This window comes from Oncorhynchus masou, unplaced genomic scaffold (assembly GCF_036934945.1).
Source record: "Oncorhynchus masou masou isolate Uvic2021 unplaced genomic scaffold, UVic_Omas_1.1 unplaced_scaffold_4380, whole genome shotgun sequence".
Classification (NCBI taxonomy): domain Eukaryota; kingdom Metazoa; phylum Chordata; class Actinopteri; order Salmoniformes; family Salmonidae; genus Oncorhynchus; species Oncorhynchus masou.
In genome coordinates this window covers 1,070-22,500 of record NW_027010771.1, presented here as the reverse complement: position 1 = coordinate 22,500, position 21,431 = coordinate 1,070, and the positions used below count along the sequence as shown (strand labels likewise).

The 21,431-nt window shown below is 44.9% G+C and overlaps 1 protein-coding gene across 1 annotated transcript; it reads left to right on the top strand.

The window, feature by feature from the left end:
* Positions 1–3,580: 3,580 nt before the first annotated feature.
* LOC135535046 (hepatic sodium/bile acid cotransporter-like) lies at positions 3,581–17,617 on the top strand. Its single transcript, XM_064961779.1, has 5 exons — positions 3,581–3,617; positions 12,256–12,460; positions 13,967–14,151; positions 14,302–14,504; positions 17,191–17,617. Exons 1-5 carry the CDS (start codon positions 3,607–3,609, stop codon positions 17,244–17,246), a joined length of 660 nt encoding a protein of 219 aa, XP_064817851.1. The 5' UTR covers positions 3,581–3,606; the 3' UTR covers positions 17,247–17,617.
* The last annotated feature ends 3,814 nt before the right edge of the window (positions 17,618–21,431 follow it).

Below are 21,431 nucleotides of genomic sequence, written 5' to 3'. Positions count from 1 at the left end.
TTACCAGACCGTTTAAAAAATTATATGTCATTAGTAAAAATGTAAAAATGCTAATTAAAGCAATATGTTTACTAGTGTCCACTACAATATCTCTCTCTCTGTATCTCTCTGTCTCTCTCTCTCTCTGTCTCTCTCTCTCTCTCTCTCTCTCTCTCTCTCTCTCTCTCTCTCTGTCTCTCTCTGTCTCTCTCTGTCTCTCTCTGTCTCTCTCTGGCTCTCTCTGGCTCTCTGGCTCTCTCTCTCCCTCTGTCTCTCTCTGTCTCTCTCTCTCTATCTCTCTCTCTGGCTCTCTGTCTCTCTCTGTCTCTCTCTCTGTCTCTCTCTCTCTCTCTCTGTCTCTCTCTGTCTCTCTCTCTCTGTGTCTCTCTATCTGGCTCTCTGTCTCTCTCTCTCTCCCTCTGTCTCTCTCTCATCTATCTCTCTGGCTCTCTGGCTCTCTCGCTCTCTGTCTCTGTCTCTCTCAGCTCTGTCTCCTCTCTGTCTCTCTGCCTCTCTCTGTTTCTCTCTCTCTCTGTCTCTCTCTGTCTCTCTCTCTGTCTCTCTCTGTCTCTCTCTCTGTCTCTCTCTCTATCTGTCTCTCGCGCTCTCTGTCTCTCTCTCTGTCTCTCTCTCTGTCTCTCTCTGTCTGTGTCTCTCTCTTCTCTCTCTCTCCTATATATCTCTCTCTCTCTTCTTTCTCTCTCTCTCCTGTCTCTCTCTTTCTCTCTCCTCTCCCCTCTCCCTCTCCGCCCTCTCCCTTTCTCTCCGTCTCTCCTCTCCCTCACTCTCACTCTCTCTCTCTCCCTCCTTCTCTCCTCTCCTCTCTCCCTTTCTCTCCCTCTCTTTCTCTGTCTCCCTCAAATATATCTCTATATATCACCCTCGCTCTCTCTCTCTCTCTCTCCCTTGCATATACATCTCTCTCTCCCTCTCTCCCCTCTCCCTCTCTGTCTTAATCTCTCAGAACCACCAGAGACGATACAAAATGGAAGATCCCATTGACACCCGCCACAGCAGTGTTCTCTTGATCAGGCACCTGTCGTCCAATGACAGTTTACTATTCAACATCACTCCAACCCATTTCCCCGCCTCTCTGCCACTCCATAATAGACCAGACCATCAGCATCACCACCATAGTGATCCTCTTCATCACCATGGTTTCACTGGGCTGTACCATGGAGGTGCCCAAGATCAAGGTCCTGATGCTGCTCATCTCTAGTTTCTGGTTGTTTCAGACTTTTGGGGTTATCGTTCCTCCTGTTATGTGATGTTTTTTGTTGTTGTGTTTAAATACGTTTTAGGGTTTGTGAAATATATACAAATAAATATTATATTCATAATATTATTGTTGTTTATTATTCTCTAAAGGCCCACATCCTGAAACCTAGAGGAGAGCCATCGCAGTGGTGGCCCAGTTTGGAGTAATGCCTCACTGCCTTCTCATTGGCTAAGGTTAGTGTCTCTCATTGGCTAAGGTTAGTATCTCTCATTGGCTAAGGTTAGTGTCTCTCATTGGCTAAGGTTAGTGTCTCTCATTGGCTAAGGTTAGTATCTCATTGGCTAAGGTTAGTATCTCCTCATTGGCTAAGGTTAGTATCTCTCTGGCTAAGGTTAGTATATCTCATTGTCTAAGGTTAGTATCTTTCATTGGCTAAGGTTAGTATTTCACATTGGCTAAGGTTAGTATTTCTCATTGGCTAAGGTTAGTATCTCTCATTGGCTAAGGTTAGTATCTCATTGGCTAAGGTTAGTATCTTTCATTGGCTAAGGTTAGTATCTCTCATTGGCTAAGGTTAGTATCTCTCATTGGCTAAAGTTAGTATCTCTCATTGGCTAAGGTTAGTATTTCTCATTGGCTAAGGTTAGTATCTCTCATTGGCTAAGGTTAGCATCTCATTGGCTAAGGTTAGTATCTCATTGGCTAAGGATAGTATCTCATTGGCTAAGGTTAGTATCTCATTGGCTAAGGATAGTATCTCTCATTGGCTAAGGTTAGTATCTCATTGGCTACAGGTTGGTATCTTTTCATTGGCTAGGTTAGTATCTCTCATTGGCTAAGGACAGTATTTCTCATTGGCTAAGGTTAGTATCTCTCATTGGCTAGGGTTAGTATCTCTCGATTGGCTAAGGTTAGTATCTCTCATTGGCTAAGGTTAGTATCTCTCATTGGCTAAGGTTAGTATCTCTCATTGGCTAAGGTTAGTATCTCTCATTGGCGGTTAGTATATCTCAATTGGCTAAGGTTAGTATCTCTCATTGGCTAAGGTTATATCTCTCATTGGCTAGGGTTAGTATCTCTCATTGGCTAAGGTTAGTATCTCTCATTACTAAGGTTAGTATCTCATTGGCTAAGGTTAGTATCTCATTGGCTAAGGTTAGTATCTCTCATTGGCTAAGGTCAGTATCTCTCATTGGCTAAGGTTAGTATCTCTCTCATTGGCTAAGGTTAGTATCTCTCATTGGCTAAGTTAGTATCTCTCATTGGCTAAGGTTATATCTCTCATTAGCTAAGGTTAGTATCTATCATTGGCTAAGGTTAGTATCTCTCATTGGCTAAGGTTAGTATCTCTCATTGGCTAAGGTTAGTATCTCTCATTGGCTAAGGTTAGTATCTCTCATTGGCTAATGTTAGTATCTCTAATTGGCTAAGGTTAGTATCTCTCATTGGCTAAGGTTAGTATCTCATTGGCTAATGTTAGTATCTCTCATTGGCTAAGGTTAGTATATCTCATTGGCTAAGGTTAGTATTTCTCATTGGCTAAGGTTAGTATCTCTCATTGGCTAAGGTTAGTATCTCTCATTGGCTAAGGTTAGTATTCTCATTGGCTAGGGTTAGTATCTCTCATTGGCTAAGGTTAGTATCTCTCATTGGCTAAGGTTAGTATCTATCATTGGCTAAGGTTAGTATTTCTCATTGGCTAAGGTTAGTATCTCTCATTGGCTAAGGTTAGTATCTCTCATTGGCTAAGGTTAGTATCTCTCATTGGCTATTAGTATCTCTCATTGGCTAAGGTTAGTATCTCATTGGCTAAGGTTAGTATCTCTCATTGGCTGGGGTTAGTATCTCTCATTGGCTAAGGTTAGTATCTATACTCATTGGCTAAGGTTAGTATCTCATTGGCTAAGGTTAGTATCTATCATTGGCTAAGGTTAGTATTTCTCATTGGCTAAGGTTAGTATCTCTCATTGGCTAAGGTTAGTATCTTTCATTGGCTAAGGTTAGTATCTTTCATTGGCTAGGGTTAGTATCTCTGTGGCTAAGGTTAGTATCTCTCATTGGCTAGGTTAGTATCTCTCATTGGCTAGGGTTAGTATCTCTCATTGGCTAGGTTAGTATCTCATTGGCTAAGGTTAGTATCTCATTGGCTAGGTTAGTATTTCTCATTGGCTAAGGTTAGTATTTCCTATAGCTGTCTTGGCATTGTTGTCTTGATGAACCAGTCTGGTTCCCAGGCCTTCAGGAATGGCAGGACCGTGCTAAGCTGTTCAGTGCAGTCTCAGGTGTGTGCGTCCTGTCCTGTGTCTTCAGGTGTTACAGCTGGGAGCTGGTAGAGGCTGTAGTGGTGCTGATCTGTGGATGCTGTCAGGGGAAACCTCAATATATTGGCCCTGTCTCTGAAAGGAGACATGAACCTAAGGTACATATACAACCCTACTTTTTAATCTATTCATTCAGACCCTACTTTAATCTATTCAGACCCTACTTCCATCTATTCAGACCCTACTTCCATCTATTCAGACCCTACTTCCATCTATTCAGACCCTACTTTAATCTATTCAGACCCTACTTTAATCTATTCAGACCCTACTTTCATCTATTCAGACCCTACTTTAATCTATTCAGACCCTACTTTAATCTATTCAGACCCTACTTTTAATCTATTCAGACCCTCTACTTTAATCTATTCAGACCCTACTTTCATCTATTCAGACCCTACTTTAATCTATTCAGACCCTACTTTAATCTATTCAGACCCTACTTTAATCTATTCAGACCCTTACTTTCATCTATTCAGACCCTACTTTAATCTATTCAGACCCTACTTTAATCTATTCAGACCCTACTTTAATCTATTCATCCCTACTTTAATCTATTCAGACCCTACTTCAATCTATTCAGACCCTACTTTAATCTATTCAGACCTACTTCCATCAATTCAGACCCTACTTTCATCTATTCGTACCCTACTTTTCATCTATTCAGACCCTACTTAATCTATCTAGACCCTACTTGAATCTATTCAGACCCTACTTCTGAATCTATTCAGACCCTACTTTGTCTATTCAGACCCGACTTCCATCTATTCTCATTATAAAATGTCTCAAATAAGCTTGAGAGGAATCACATTGTTTCCAGGTGGGTCTCCGAGACAATGCTTCTTTGATCGTTATGTAGATTTCCTCGGGCGAAATAAAGGGTTAATGACCTGATGGCTGAACCTAAAAGGTGGGATGGATGGGCTGTGTCTGGTGTTATATACTATTCATATGATAATAGGTTTATGATCGGGTCAGTGGTATGCAGGTCATTCAACCTCCGTGGTACTAATGGGGAAAGATACAGTATGTACATTTGTCAGTGTGTAAAAAATGCAGAATTATCATTGAGGCTGCTGACACGGAGCTCTTTGTCAATGCAATGGCATTTACGTTGTTATTGAGTTCGCCCGGTGACCTCGTACTGCCGTTGGCTACCAAATTAAGTGCTTTGTTCATGCATTGGCAATCACCTTATTATTAGCCAAGAGTTGAATGACCTTGATGTTATCGTGTTCTGCTATGTACTGTTATTCCCCAATAATAACCAACCACCTCCTGTCCTGTCCTGACTTATTGCTCAGACTGGCTTGGTTACAGTACATTAGTGCCATGGTTATCATGGTAGTCACCCCATTAGTGCAGAGTTGAATGCCCTGGAAATACACCAACACTGGATCATAAAAACTATGATCATATTAATCTATATCACCGTCAGACACACCACAGGAGGGACAAGACCACAGGGGAGGAGGACAACACCACAGGGGAGGAGGACAGGAGGAGGACAACACCACAGGAGGAGGACAACACCACAGGGGAGGAGGACAGGGGAGGAGGACAACACACAGGGGAGGAGGACAACACCACAGGGAGGAGGACAGGGGAGGAGGACAACACCACAGGGAGGAGGACAGGGGAGGACAACACCACAGGGAGGAGGACAGGGGAGGAGGACAACACCACAGGGGAGGAGGACAGGGGAGGAGGACAACACCACAGGGGAGGAGGACAACACCACAGGGGAGGAGGACAGGGGAGGAGGACAACACCACAGGGGAGGAGGACAACACCACAGGGGGAGGAGAGGACAACACCACACAGGGAGGAGGACAACACTCACAGGGGAGGAGGACAGGGGAGGAGGACAACACCACAGCCGTCCCACGTTTCAGTTTGAACCGGGACGTCACTGACCCTTTTCTTTGCCACTTCCAACTCGACCAATACCATGACACAATTACCATAGATATTAATCAATATCTTCACACTCCCCATTCCACGGTTTATGCTACTTTTAACCGCCCAGTCAGTCATTCCCTGCTTTAGATTCACACCGGATCTGGATTAGCGACATAAAGATGAAGCAACATCCAACAGGTTGATTGATGAAGAATGGACTTTGTGGTGTTACACATTATCTGACAGGAAGTACTCTCTCTCTTTCTCTGTTTGACCCTCTGTGTCTTATCTGACAGGAAGTACTCTCTCTCTTTCTCTTTTTCACCCTCTGTGTCTTATCTGACAGGAAGTACTCTCTCTCTTTCTCTGTTTGACCCTCTGTGTCTTATCTGACAGGAAGTACTCTCTCTCTTTCTCTGTCTGACCCTACATGTCTTATCTGACAGGAAGTGCTTTCTCTCTTTCTCTGTCTGACCCTCTGTGTCTTATCTGACAGGAAGTACTCTCTCTCTTTCTCTGTTTGACCCTCTGTGTTTTATCTGACAGGAAGTACTCTCTCTCTTTCTCTGTTTGACCCTCTATGTCTTATCTGACAGGAAGTACTCTGACGTTCTCAAGGACTGTTCTTGCACCATTATTAGTGGTGCTACCGGAAATAATGTAACTCATCCTTGTAGCTTTTTAATAACTTTTCAAGTTCATAACTGTATTGCACTCTCCTCAAACAATAGCATTATATTATTTCATTGTAATAACTACCAAATTGACAGAGCAGTTAGATTAACAAGAATGTAAGCTTTCTGCCATTATCAGATATGTCTATGTCCTGGGAAATGTTCTTGTTACTTTCAACCTCATGCTAATCACATTAGCCTACATTAGCTCAACCTTAGTCCCATGGAAGGGACACCTCGATCCTGTAGCTTCTACCATAACTAGCAGTCATTGACCCTAACTAGCGCAGTCATTTAACCCTAACTAGTAGTTATTCAACCCTAACTAGTAGGTATTTAACCCTAAATAGTAGTTATTTAACCCTAACTAGTAGTTATTTAACCTTAACTAGTAGTTATTTAACCCTAACTAGCAGTTATTAAACCCTAACTATCAGTTATTAAACCCCAACTAGCAGTTATTAAACCCCAACTAGCAGTTATTAAACCCTAACTAGCAGTTATTTAACCCTAACTAGAAGTACTCTCTCTCTTTCTCTGTCTGACCCTCATTTAATCATTACTAGTAGTTATATAACCCAAACTAGCAGTTATTAAACCCTAACTAGCCGTTATTAAACCCTAACTAGCACAGTTATTTGACCCAAACTAGCAGTTATTAAAACCTAACTAGGCCGTTATTAAACCCTAACTAGCACATTTATTCAACCATAACCAGCCATATTAAACCCTAACTAGCACAGTTACTTAACCTTAATTAGCACTGTTATTTAACCATAACTAGTACAGTTATTTAACCCTAACTAGTAGTTATTCAACCCTAACTAGCACAGTCATTTAACTCAACTAGTATTGTTTTTACCCTAACTAGCACAGTCATTTAACCCTAACTAGCAGTTATTTAACCCTAACTAGCACAGTCATTTAACCATAACTAGTCATTATTAAACCTAACTAGTAGGTATTTAACCCGAACTATAGTTATTTAACCCTAACTAGCACAGTAATTTAACCCTAACTAGTAGTTATTTAACATTAACTAGTAGTTATTTAACCCTAACTAGCAGTTATTTAACCCTAAATAGTAGTTATTTAACCCTAAATAGTAGTTATTTAACCCTAAATAGTAGTTATTTAACCCTAACTAGCAGTTATTAAACCCTAACTAGCAGTTATTAAATACAACTAGCCATTGCTAAACCCTAACTAGCACTGTTACTTAACCTAATTAGCACTGTTATTTAACCATAACTAGTGCAGTTATTTAATCATAACTAGTACAGTTATTTAACCCTAACTAGCAGTGTAAGGCTGGCCTACAGAGATTCAGGTTCCAGATATTATGTTTGTATTACTTGAGGAAACCAACAATTACGGCTTCCTCCTCATTAAGCCACAGAACAAGAGAAACTAGATTGGCGCCACTCCACAGAACAAGAGAAACTAGATCCGGCACCTCTCCGCAGAACAAGAGAAACCTAGATCGGCGCCACCCACAGAACAAGAGAAACTAGATCAGGCGCCACTCCACAGAACAAGAGAAACTAGATCGGCGCCACTCCACAGAACAAGAGAAACTAGATCGGGCACCACTCACAGAACAAGAGAAACTAGATCCGCGCCACTCACAGAACAAGAGAAACTAGATTGGCACCACTCCACAGAACAAGAGAAACTAGATCAGCGCCTCTCCACAGAACAAGAGAAACTAGATTGGCGCCACTCCACAGAACAAGAGAAACTAGATCGGCGCACTCCACAGAACAAGAGAAACTAGATGGGGCCACTCCACAGAACAAGAGAAACTAGATCGGCGCCACTCCACAGAACAAGAGAAACTAGATCGGCGCCACTCCACGCAGAACAAGAGAAACTAGGGCGCCACCTGCACAGAACAAGAGAAACTAGATCGGCGCCACTCCACAGAACAAGAGAAACTAGATCGGCGCCACTCCACAGAACAAGAAAACTAGATCGGCGCCACTCCACAGAACAAGAGAAACTAGATCAGCACCTCCACAGAACAAGAGAAACTAGATCAGCACCACAGAACAACAGGAAAGACAGTAATGAGATGACTGACATCGATGGAGTCATGTCAGGCTGAGACAGCATGGCCAAAGCTGTCTGTTGTTCCATGGTCACACAGGATGTAATAATGAGCATGATACCCTATTGGCATGATACCCTATTGGCATGATACTCCTATTGGCATGATACCCTATTGGCATGATACCCTATTGGCCTGTTTCCCTATTGGCATGATACCCTATTGGCATGATACCCTATTGGCATGATACCCTATTGGCATGATACCCTATTGGCATGATACCCTATTGGTATGATACCCTATTGGTATGATACCCTATTGGCATGATACCCTATTGGCATGATACCCCATTATTGGCATGATAGCCAGGTCAGGCCTTGTCAGCGTTAAAACAAGTCTGTCAGTCAGTCTTGCCAGGTATAATATAAACACACACATACGTAACACATGAGTGTCTGTCTCTCCCTCTGTCTCTCTCCCTCTGTCTCTCCCTACTGTCTCTCCCTCTGTCTCTCCCCCTCTGTCTCCTCTGTGTCTCTCCCTCTGTCTCTCTCCCTCTGTCTCTCTCCTCTGTCTGTCTCTCTCCCTCTGTCTCTCCCTCTGTCTCTCTCAATCTGTCTCTCTCCCTCTGTCTCTCTCCCACTGTGTCTCTCCTTCTGTGTCTCTCCCTCTGTCTCTCCCTCTGTCTCTCTCTCTCCTCTGTGTCTCCCCCCTGTCTTTTCTCCCTCTGTCTCCATCCCTCTGCCCTCTCCTTTGTCTCTCCCTCTGTCTCTCCCCTCTGTCTCTCCTTCGGTCTCTCCCTCTGTCTCTCTTCCTTTGTCTCTCTCCCTCCTCTCTGTCTTCCCCTCTGTATCTCCCTCTGTGTCTCTCTCTCTCCCCCCTGTCTCTCTCCCTCTGTCTCTCTCCCTTCTGTGTCTCTCCTTCTGTCTCTCTCCTTCTGTCTCTCTCCCTGTCTCTCTCCCCCTCTCCTCTGCCTCTCCTCTCTCGTTCCCTCTTTCTCCCTCTGTCTCTCTCCCTCTGTCTCTCCCTCTGTCTCTCCCCTGTCTCTTCCTTCTGTCTCTCCCTCTGTCTCTCCCTCTGTCTCTCCCTCTGTCTCTCTCCTTCTGTATCTCTCCCTCTGTCTCCTCCTCTGTCTCTCTCCCTCTGTCTCTCTCCTCTGTGTCTCTCCCTCTGTGTCTCTCCCTCTGTCTCTCCCTCTGTCTCTCTCCTCTTCTGTCTCTCCTGTCTCTCCCTTTGTATGTCTCTCTCCTCTGTGTCTCTCCCTCTGTCTTTCTCCCTCTGTCTCTCTCCCTCTGTCTCTCTGTCTCCTCCTTCTGTGTCTCTCCCTCTGTCTCTCCCGCCTCTCTCGTTCCCTCTCTTTCTCCCTCTGTCTCTCTCCTCTGTCTCCCCTCCCTCTTGTTCCCTCTCTTTTCTCCCTCTGTCTCTCTCACTCTCCCTCTCTCTCGTTCCCTCTTTCTCCCTCTGTCTCTCTCCCTCTGTCTCTCCCTCTGCCTCTCTCCTTCTGTCTTCCCTCTGTCTCTCCCTCTGTCTCTCCTTCTGTCTCTCCCTCTGTCTCTCTCCCTCTGTCTCTCTCCCTCTGTCTCTCTCCCTCTGTCTCTCCCTCTGTGTCTCTCCCTCTGTGTCTCTCCCTCTGCCCTCTCCTTCTGTCTCTCTCCTCTGTCTCTCTCCTCTCCCACTCTTTCGTTCCCTCCTCTTTGTTCCCTCTCTTTCTCCCTCTCTCTGTGTCTCTCCCTCTGTCTCTCCTCTCTCTCGTTCCCTCTCTCTCCCTCTCTGTCTCTCTCCCTCTGTCTCTCCCTCCCTCTTGTTCCCTCTCTTTCTCCCTCTGTCTCTCTCACTCTCCCTCTCTCTCATTCCCTCTCTCTTTCTCCCTCTGTCTCTCTCCCTCTGTCTCTCCCTTTGTCTCTCCTTCTGTCTCTCTGTCTCTCTCCTTCTGTCTCTCTCCTCTGTCTCTCCCTCTGTCTCTCCTTTCCTGTCTCTCCTCTGTCTCTCTCCCTCTGTCTCTCTCCCTCTGTCTCTCTCCTCTGTCTCTCCACTGTGTCTCTCCCTCTGTCTCTCTCCCCCTCTGTCTCTCCTCTCCCACTCTTTCGTTCCTCTCTCTTGTTCCCTCTCTTTCTCCCTCTGTGTCTCTCCCTCTGTCTCTCCCTCTCTCTCGTTCCACCCTCTCTTTCCCCTGTCTCTCTCCCACTCTCTCGTTCCCTCTCTTGTTCCCTCTCTTTCTCCTTCTGTTTCTCTCTGTCTCTCCTCCCTCTCTCCCTCTGTGTCTCTCCTCTGTCTTTCTCTCCTGTCTCCATCCCTCTGTCTCTCTCCTTCTGTGTCTCTCCTCCTCTGTCTTTCTCCCTCTGTCTCCATCCCTCTGTCTCTCTCCTTCTGTCTCGCCCTCTGTCTCTCTCCCCTGTCTCTCCCTCTGTCTCTCTCCTTCTGTGTCTCTCCTCTGTTTCTCCCGCTCTCTCGCTCCATCTCTTTCTCCCCTCTGTCTCTCTCCCTCTGTCTCTCCCTCCCTTCTTGTTCCCCTCTTTCTCCCTCTGTCTCTCTCACTCTCCCACTCTCTGGTTCCCTCTCTCTTGTTCCCTCTCTTTCTCCCTCTGTGTCTCTCCCTCTGTGTCTCTCTCCCTCTGTCTCTCTCCCTCTGTCTCTCTCCTTCTGTTTCTCTCCCTCTGTCTCTCCCTCCCTCTCTCTCTCTGTCCCTCTCTCCCCTCTGTCTTTCCCTCTGTCTCCATCCCTCTGTCTCTCTCCTTCTGTGTCTCTCCCTCTGTCTTTCTCCCTCTGTCTCCATCCCTCTGTCTCTCTCCTTTCTGTCTCTGCCCTCTGTCTCTCTCCCTCTGTCTTCTCTCTGTGTCTATCCCTCTGTTTCTCCCGCTCTCTCGTTCCCATCTCTTTCTCCCTCTGTCTCTCTCCCTCTGTCTCTCCCTCCCTCTCTTGTTCCCTCTCTTTCTCCTCTGTCTCTCTCCTCTCCCTCTCTCTCATTCCCTCTTTTTCTCCCTCTGTCTCTCTCCCCCTCTGTCTCTCCCTTTGTCTCTCCTTCTGTCTCTCCCTCTGTCTCTCTCCTTCTGTCTCTCTCCCTCTGTCTCTCCCTCTGTCTCTCCTTCTGTCTCTCCCTCTGTCTCTCTCCCTCTGTCTCTCTCCCTCTGTCTCTCTCCCTCTGTCTCTCCCCTCTGTGTCTCTCCCTCTGTGTCTCTCCCTCTGTCTCTCTCCCTCTGTCTCTCTCCCTCTCCCACTCCTTTTCGTTCCCTCTCTTTGTTCCCTCTCTTTCTCCTCTGTGTCTCTCCCCGTCTCTCCTCTCTCTGGCTCCCCTCTCTTCTCCCTCTGTCTCTCTCCCTCTCTCTCGTTCCCTCTCTCGTTCCCCTCTTTCTCCCTCTGTCTCTCTCCTTCTGTCTCTCCCTCTCTTGTTCCCTCTCTTCTCCCTCTGTCTCTCTCCCTCTCTCTCATTCCCTCTCTTTCTCCCTCTGTCTCTCTCCCTCTGTCTCTCTCCCTCTGTCTCTCTCCCTCTGTCTTCTCCTCCCCACTCTCTCGTTCCCTCTCTCTTTCTCCTCTGTGTCTCTCCCTCTGTGTCTCTCCCTCTGTCTCTCCCTCTCTCGTTCCCTCTCTCTTTCTCCCTCTGTCTCTCTCCCACTCGTCTCCCCTCTCTCGTTCCCTCTCTCGTTCCCTCTCTTTCTCCCTCTGTCTCTCTCCCTCTGTCTCTCCTCTCTCTTGTTCCCTCTCTTTCTCCTCTGTCTCTCTCCCTCTCTCTCATTCCCTCTCTTTCTCCCTCTGTCTCTCTCCCTCTGTCTCTCTCCCTCTGTCTCTCTCCCTCTGTCTCTCTCCCTCTCCCACTCTCTCGTTCCCTCTCTCTTTCTCCCCCTGTGTCTCTCCCTCTGTCTCTCCCTCTGTCTCTTCACCTCTGTCTCTCTCTCTCTCTCATTCCCTTTCTCCCTCTGTCTCTCCCCTCCCTCTGTCTCTCCTCTCGTTCCCTCTCCTTCTCCCTCTGTCTCTCCCTCTCTCTCGTTCCTTCTCCCTCTGTCTCTCCCTCTCTCTCCACCCTCCTTCTCCCTCTGTCTCTCCTCTCTCTCATTCCCTCTCTTTCTCCCTCTGTCTCTCCCTCTCTCTCCATCCCTCCTTCTCTCCCTCTCTCCCCAGTATTGTGATGACTACCTGCTCTACATTCCTAGCCCTGGGTATGATGCCACTGCTCCTCTACCTATACTGCCAGGGCTTCTCCAACCTGGAGAGTGCTGTTCCCTACGCTGGCATCACTCTGGCCCTGGTCATGACTCTGTTCCCCTGCGGCATCGGCATCCTCATCAATTACTACAGGCCACAGTACTCCAAGACTATTACTAAGGTAGAGTACAGTACGCAGTACACAGTACACAGTACTACAGACCATCACTAAGGTAGTGTACAGTACACAGCACTCCAAGACTATTACTAAGGTAGAGTACAGTACGCAGTACACAGTACACAGTACTACAGAACATCACTAAGGTAGAGTACAGTACGCAGTACACAGTACTACGGACCATCACTTAAGGTAGAGTACAGTACACAGTACTACAGACCATCACTAAGGTAGAGCACAGCACAGCACTCCAAGACTATTACTAAGGTAGAGTACAGTACGCAGTACACAGTACAACAGAACATCACTAAGGTAGAGTACAGTACGCAGTACACAGTACTACAGACCATCACTAAGGTAGAGCACAGTACACAGTACTACAGACCATGACTAAGGCAGAGTACAGACGCAGTACAGTACACAGTACTACACAGTACCATGACTAAAGGTAGAGTACAGTGCACACAGTACTACAGACCATGACTAAGGCAGAGTACAGTACACAGTACTACAGACCATCACTAAGGCAGTACACAGTACTACAGTCACAAGGCAGTACACAGTACTACAGACCATCACTAAGGTAGAGTACAGTACACAGTACTACAGACCATCACTAAGGCAGAGTACAGTACACAGTACCAGACCATCACTAAGGTAGAGTACAGTACACAGTACCACAGACCATCACTAAGGTAGAGTACAGTACACAGTACTACAGACCATCACTAAGGTAGAGTACAGTACACAGTACTACAGACCATGACTAAGGCAGAGTACAGTACACAGTACACAGACCATCACTAAGGCAGAGTACAGTACACAGTACACAGTACTAAGGCAGAGTACAGTCACTAACAGTACACAGACCATCACAGTAGAGCACAGTACACAGTACTACAGACCATCACTAAGGCAGAGTACAGTACACAGTACTACAGACCATCACTAAGGTAGAGTACAGTACCACAGACCATCACTAAGGTAGAGTACAGACCATACACAGACCATCACTAAGGTAGAGTACAGCACACAGTACTACAGACCATGTAAGGCAGAGTACAGTACACAGTACACAGACCATCACTAAGGCAGAGTACAGTACACAGTACACAGTACTACAGACCATCACTAAGGCAGAGTACAGTACACAGTACTACGGACCATCACTAAGGCAGAGTACAGTACACAGTACTACAGACCATCACTAAGGTAGAGTACAGTACACAGTACACAGACCATCACTAAGGCAGAGTACAGTACACAGTACTACACCATCACTAAGGTAGAGTACAGTACACATTATACTTCAGTACTACAGACCATCATTATGGCATGGTGCACACAGGTAATTCAACTCTGAGGCCTCGTCAAATTCCCGGAGTCAGCTCCAGCTTAACCCTGATAATCCCAGAATGTGCAAATTCCAAGCTAAACCAAGTGCACCCAAAAGGCCAATTTCAGGAGAGTATAAATGTGTATTTGATTTCCTCTCACTCCTCTCTCCAGGTCGGCCTGTCCCTCCTGTTGATGGCCACGGTGGTTATTGGCCTGCTGGCCGGCATGACCATAGGAGGGATGGATTTGACGCTGACCCTCCTGTCCCCTCCGCTCATGGCCACCGCTGCCCTCATGCCCCTCATTGGCTACACCTTCGGATACGTCCTGTCATACCTCTTCAAACTCAACGGATCGTAAGTCATGGTGACGATGAGGATCGTTTTCTCTTTAGTAAAAAAATAAACCCTTAAAAATAAGAGAAAAAAAATCCATTCCAGCTATTAATTCCATGTCAATCAATCCGTTCAAGTTGTCCTTATTTGGACTTCCTTCCCGTTACTCAGGGGGCGGAGGACCATCTCCATGGAGACAGGCTGTCAGAACATCCAGCTGTGTTCCACCATTTTGAAGGTGGCATTCCCTCCCGATGTGATTGGTCCCCTCTACCTGTTCCCTATGATCTACATAGTGTTTCAGGTGGGAGAGGCCTTACTGCTCATCGTCCTGTTCAGGGTTCACCGGAGGTTCTTCAAAACACCGAAGACAGGTACGCTCGACTGACCCTGTTCGTGAGTGATACAGGTACTGTGGGAGCAAATGGGAAATATAGGACAGATATAATAGTATAGAGCAAAGATGTACATCAGACCACAGGAGAAGAGAGAGACACAAAGAGTCAGACATACCAAAGAGCACACCAAGCTCAACAGAATGTATGAAGGCCAAAAGACATAGGCCCATAAAATAAGATGATGAATGTTAGAGAGACACATCGTCTTCTAGCCCTAATAAGGACATACCAAAGAGCACACCAAGCTCAACAGAATGTATGAAGGCCAAAAGACATAGGCCCATAAAATAAGATGATGAATGTTAGAGAGACACATCGTCTTCTAGCCCTAATAAGGACATACCAAAGAGCACACCAAGCTCAACAGAATGTATGAAGGCCAAAAGACATAGGCCCATAAAATAAGATGATGAAGGAATGTTAGAGAGACACATTGTCTACTAGTCCTAATAAGGACATACCAAAGAGCACACCAAGCTCAACAGAATGTATGAAGGCCAAAAGACATAGGCCCATAAAATAAGATGATGAATGTTAGAGAGACACATCGTCTTCTAGCCCTAATAAGGACATACCAAAGAGCACACCAAGCTCAACAGAATGTATGAAGGCCAAAAGACATAGGCCCATAAAATAAGATGATGAATGTTAGAGAGACACATCGTCTTCTAGCCCTAATAAGGACATACCAAAGAGCACACCAAGCTCAACGTAAGTGGTCCATAGGATAGACGGGCATATATTATTTTTAAGGACACGAAGGGGTCCTACCACCATTATAATTCACCACTGAAAGCAGATATGGGCGTTTATTGGGCGTGAACAAGCAGGAAGCTCAGATTGAAAGATAATGGTGGCAGATGGACTGAGGGAAGTAACTTCATGTGCATGTGGGATGGACTCATATGTTGTGTGTGTATAAATACATGTGGGATGGACTCATATGTTGTGTGTGTATAAATACATGTGGGATGGACTCATATGTTGTGTGTGTATAAATACATGTGGGATGGACTCATATGTTGTGTGTGTATAAATACATGTGGGATGGACTCATATGTTGTGTGTGTATAAATACAGAGGCAGAGCTCTGGGAAGGTAGTTGTTCCGCAGACCATCTAGGCTTCTGATATGTTTTGTATTAAAAAAGCCTTCATGGAATTCACAAGTTCTTGTGCTATATTTGTAAGAGGATTTTCCACCACCGAGTCTGAGACTCAGATATCAGGTCACTGGAGGTTCACACCTCAACTAGGAGAAGGTTACCCTTGTCCATCACGGTTTTGTAAAATACTAAATTGATACAAGATCAGCACTCCTACTCATACTTTAATACAGGCCCTGTCTCCTACTCAGACGTTATTAATACAGGCCCAGTCTCCTACTCAGACTTTAATAGAGGCCCTGTCTTCTACTCAGACTTTAATAGAGGCCCTGTCTCCTACTCAGACGTTAATACAGGCCCTGTCTCCTACTCAGACGTTATTAATACAGGCCCAGTCTCCTACTCAGACTTTAATAGAGGCCCTGTCTTCTACTCAGACTTTAATAGAGGCCCTGTCTCCTACTCAGACTTTAATACAGGCCCTGTCTCCTACTCAGACTTTAATAGAGGCCCTGTCTCCTACTCAGACTTTAATACAGGCCCTGTCTCCTACTCAGACGTTATTAATACAGGCCCAGTCTCCTACTCAGACTTTAATAGAGGCCCTGTCTCCTACTCAGACTTTAATAGAGGCCCTGTCTCCTACTCAGACGTTAATACAGGCCCTGTCTCCTACTCAGACTTTAATAGAGGCCCTGTCTCCTACTCAGACTTTAATAGAGGCCCTGTCTCCTACTCAGACTTTAATAGAGGCCCAGTCTCCTACTCAGACTTTAATAGAGGCCCTGTCTCCTACTCAGACTTTAATAGAGGCCCTGTCTCCTACTCAGACTTTAATAGAGGCCCTGTCTCCTACTCAGACTTTAATACAGGCCCAGTCTCCTACTCAGACTTTAATAGAGGCCCTGTCTCCTACTCAGACGTTATTAATACAGGCCCTGTCTCCAACTCAGACGTTATTAATACAGGCCCTGTCTCCTACTCAGACTTTAATAGAGGCCCTGTCTCCTACTCAGACTTTAATAGAGGCCCTGTCTCCTACTCAGACTTTAATAGAGGCCCAGTCTCCTACTCAGACTTTAATAGAGGCCCTGTCATCCTACTCAGACTTTAATAGAGGCCCAGTCTCCTACTCAGACTTTAATAGAGGCCCTGTCTCCTACTCAGACTTTAATAGAGGCCCTGTCTCCTACTCAGACTTTAATAGAGGCCCTGTCTCCTACTCAGACTTTAATAGAGGCCCAGTCTCCTACTCAGACTTTAATAGAGGCCCAGTCTCCAACTCAGACTTTAATAGAGGCCCTGTCTCCTACTCAGACTTTAATAGAGGCCCTGTCATCCTACTCAGACTTTAATAGAGGCCCAGTCTCCAACTCAGACTTTAATAGAGGCCCTGTCTCCTACTCAGACTTTAATACAGGCCCTGTCTCCTACTCAAAAGGTTAAAACCTGTATTTGTCACCACAAGGGAAGACTGGAGGACCCAGTTCAATCTTAGCTGTCCAAATGATGGTCATTTTGTCAAGGCCGCTCTAACGGTGCTCCTCCGTCTCACAGAGAAGCAGGTGTACGATGCAGTGGATGGAAATCAGATTCACAGCAGCTCAGTCTGAAATGGTGATGTGAACCAAGGCTTCAGGCTCCCAAGGACCTGAACATCTACCGGATTACAATGAGGATTTAACACCCAGTAACTGCACACACAATGAGGATTTAACACCCAGTAACTGCACACACAATGAGGATTTAACACCCAGTAACTGCACACACAATGAGGATTTAACACCCAGTAACTGCACACAATGAGGATTTAACACCCAGTAACTGCACACACAATGAGGATTTAAACACCCAGTAACTGCACACACAATGAGGATTTAACACCCAGTAACTGCACACAATGAGGATTTAACACCCAGTAACTGCACACGAGGATTTAACACCCAGTAACTGCACACACAATGAGGATTTAACACCCAGTAACTGCACAATAATGAGTGATTTAACACCCAGTAACTGCACACACAATGAGGATTAAACACCCAGTAACTGCACACACAATGAGGATTTAACACCCAGTAACTGCACACGAGGATTTAACACCCAGTAACTGTACATTTAGGATTTAACACCCAGTAACTGCACACGAGGATTTAACACCCAGTAACTGCAATACCTATAGATTTAACACCCAGTAACTGCACACACAATGAGGATTTAACACCAGTAACTGCACACAATGAGGATTTAACACCCAGTAACTGCACACACAATGAGGATTTAACACCCAGTAACTGCACACACAATGAGGATTTAACACCCAGTAACTGCACACGAGGATTTAACAATAACTGCACACGAGGATTTAACACCCAGTAACTGCACACACAATGACACAATGAGATTTAACACCCAGTAACTGCACACACAATGAGGATTTAACACCCAGTAACTGCACACACAATGAGGATTTAACACCCAGTAACTGCACACACAATGAGGATTTAACACCAGTAACTGCACACAATGAGGATTTAACACCCAGTAACTGCACTGAGGATTTAACACCCAGTAACTGCAACACAATGAGGATTTAACACCCAGTAACTGCACACACAGTGATTTAACACCCAGTAACTGGATTTAACACCCAGTAACTGCACACAATGAGGATTTAACACCCAGCAACTGCACACAATGAGGATTTAACACCCAGTTGCAACTTTAACACCCAGCACACAATGATGCATGGCAGCGGGCGATTATAAGGTGGAGTGATTGTAACTAATTGACTACACTGTATACAGGTGTATGTGTAATTAACTGAATGTCTAAACTACATGAGTACTTATGATCAAGACAAGGTCGTGTCAATGTTTGGACCAGCTATTGAAAACAGTCGTGACATTTTATTACTGCTAGTATTTAATTACGTATTGTTTTAAGCTCATACTAAAAGTGGCAAAATTGTCAAGTTAACACAGTTTTTTGATGCTTTATATAAAACATTTTATTGGTCATCTGCTTTTGGAGTTCTTTTTTTAATTAAATACAAATAACCATCATATCAAACACTGGGGGGTAAAATCAGACTTCATGCTTTAGTGTACAAAAGGTTTTTATTTTCCAAACTATTGTCTAGGCGTTAACCTCGTCACAATAAGTTGTATAAGGGAAATATAAAGCGGAACAGAAACACCACTCCATTTAAACATTCAATACAAATGGGTTCAAATTAAAAACAGCACGCATAACGCCTTCACAAGGTGTCTTCTTCACTGAGGATAACACATAAATCCCCTAACAGTTACCGTACACCACCCCTACACTGAGGATAAAACATTTTTTTACTGCCAATCACAACAAAGGCCCACACACACACAAAAAAAGAGAGATGGTATTCTATCAAAAAATAACAGCATAAAACACAACTCTAACAGTTACCGTACACCACCCCTACACTGAGAGGAGAATGGTAATGACCCAAAACATTAACCAATCACATTCTCTACCATCATGCAACAGTACTGAATTCTCAACAGTTCATGATATCAGAGCTACCAACCAACAGCAGGGGAGGGGGTAAAACTGGGTCACACATGAGCTTTGAATGACAAAAAAAACATTTCAAGTAAAATTACTGACCGAAACAAAACCAGTAAAACAACAAAAAAGGTTTAGGGAATAAATGCTCAAAATGAAACCGTCATTGTGTTCAGACGATGTTTTTACTGAGAACACCCATGATGCTGCAGTAGGTCAAAGGTCAGCCATGTCAGAAGAAGAGGGGGAATAGGGAGGAAACAAGAGTGGGTAAATACAGATTCAGGAGGCCAGTACTGCTAGGTGTTCCTGGCCCTGGCCTGTAGTCTTACTAAAACTGTGTGTGTGTGTGTTCATGTTTGTCTTAATGCGAGTGTATTCATGTACTGAGTGTGAGCTCATGTCAAAACGTATATTGCTGTTCTCAATACTCAGTGGCGGCTGTCTGTGGACGGGGAACGAGAGCCACGAGACCTAGACCTGGAAGGAGACCTGGAAGGTGCACGCTGTGCAGGGGGAGGGGAGTGGAGAGGCAGACTTGCTGGGCTTGGAGGGCCGTTTGGAGGAAGTGGAGGAGGTCTCCTTGGCCCTGCGGGGAACTGGCTGCCCTGCACCACCACGGGGGCCGGGGAGCCGCTGTGGGAGCGAGAAACGGGAGCGGTTGTAGTCCCTCTTGGGGGAGTGGGACCTGGACCGACGAGGGGTCCTGGAGCGGGACGGGAGCGGTTGCGGGAACGGAACGAGAGGAGCTCTCTGAGCGGGAGCGACTCCTGGAACCCCTGGAAGGAAGGAGAAGAGGAAGGAGAAGAGGAAGGAAAGGAAGGAGAGAGGAAGGAGAGCAAGGAAGGAGAGAGGAGGGAGAAGGAAGGAAAGAAGAGGATACCCACTTCAAGTCACCTTTTTGCACCCCTTTTTTGATTGACCACACCCCTTTTTTTGATTGGAACAGAACTTTACATATCCAAGTGGTCAGTGTGAGACTTTTAGACCTGAATGTCAAAACTCTGACAAATATTGACCCATGTTAATATACCATGCCTTTAAAAATCACTGGAAAATAAATCAGTTAAGGATCTTAAAAGCTTAAAGTAAAAAAATACATTATAAGTCTTCTTCCCCTCTTTAACATGACTTAAGATGCGCAAACCTTTCCCTCCCTTCATATTAGCATGTGGTTGTAGCTTAGACAACATTTTCTACAGCTACGGTTGTTATGTTGTCACCATCAGTTGAGACATGCTCTTGAACACAGAAGGTGGGGGTGTCAAGTTTTGGCTGATAAAATGTACTCAAATGGAATAGAATTTAAAATTTCAACTTTCAAAATGGCACTACAAAGATGGTTAGAGGTCCAGACAGAGAGACAGAGAACATTGAATTTTGAATAGGAATACCCATTTTAAAATTATACTGTCAATCCTCTATAGGAAACCTATTGAATTAGCATTTAAGTTGACATTAACGACAATTGCAGTAACTTTTAATTTTTATTTCACCTTTATTTAACCAGGTAGGCTAGTTGAGAACAAGTTCTCATTTGCAACTGAGACCTGGCCAAGATAAAGCATAGCAGTGTGAACAGACAACACAGAGTTACACATGGAGTATCAATATAAAATGGAGAACCAGCTCATTTGCAATGGTCTAAAGGGATAAGTTCATCCCATTTCTGATATTGTAATGACACCCATCCTGTCTGTATTCAAGAGCATGTTGTGTTTCAACTGATGGGAGGCACAACACAAAAACACCAGGTGATGTGAAATATGGTCTAATCTACAAAATATACTACGAGTAATAATAATAAAATATATTTAAAGATAAAAAAGTATAAAATGACCATCTTAAATATTGTTTCTTCAAGAAATAATCAAGTCGTTTTGAAAACCCTGCCTGTAAACTTTTAAATTATTAAAATCGTACTCAGCCGTTTATCTTTCCCAATGATGAAGACACGAATGTCTCATGTTATGTAAAATGGGTTAACTTTGAGCACCTTCGTCTCTTGAATGTTTTGGCATTCAGGTCCGACAGTCACTTTCTGACCACTTCAATGAGCAAACATGTATGGGATATAGCAGATGCAAAGTGGTTTAATTCAAATGGATTTACCCTAAATAAAACCCATCTGTCTGTTGTCTTATCAGTTCACTGATGCCCTATTCAAATACACTGATAGTACATCCTTCCCTTAGTTCCTTAGAGGAAACATCTAGAAGGGCTTCAGTCTCCACACCAACTCACACTCTTCTTAG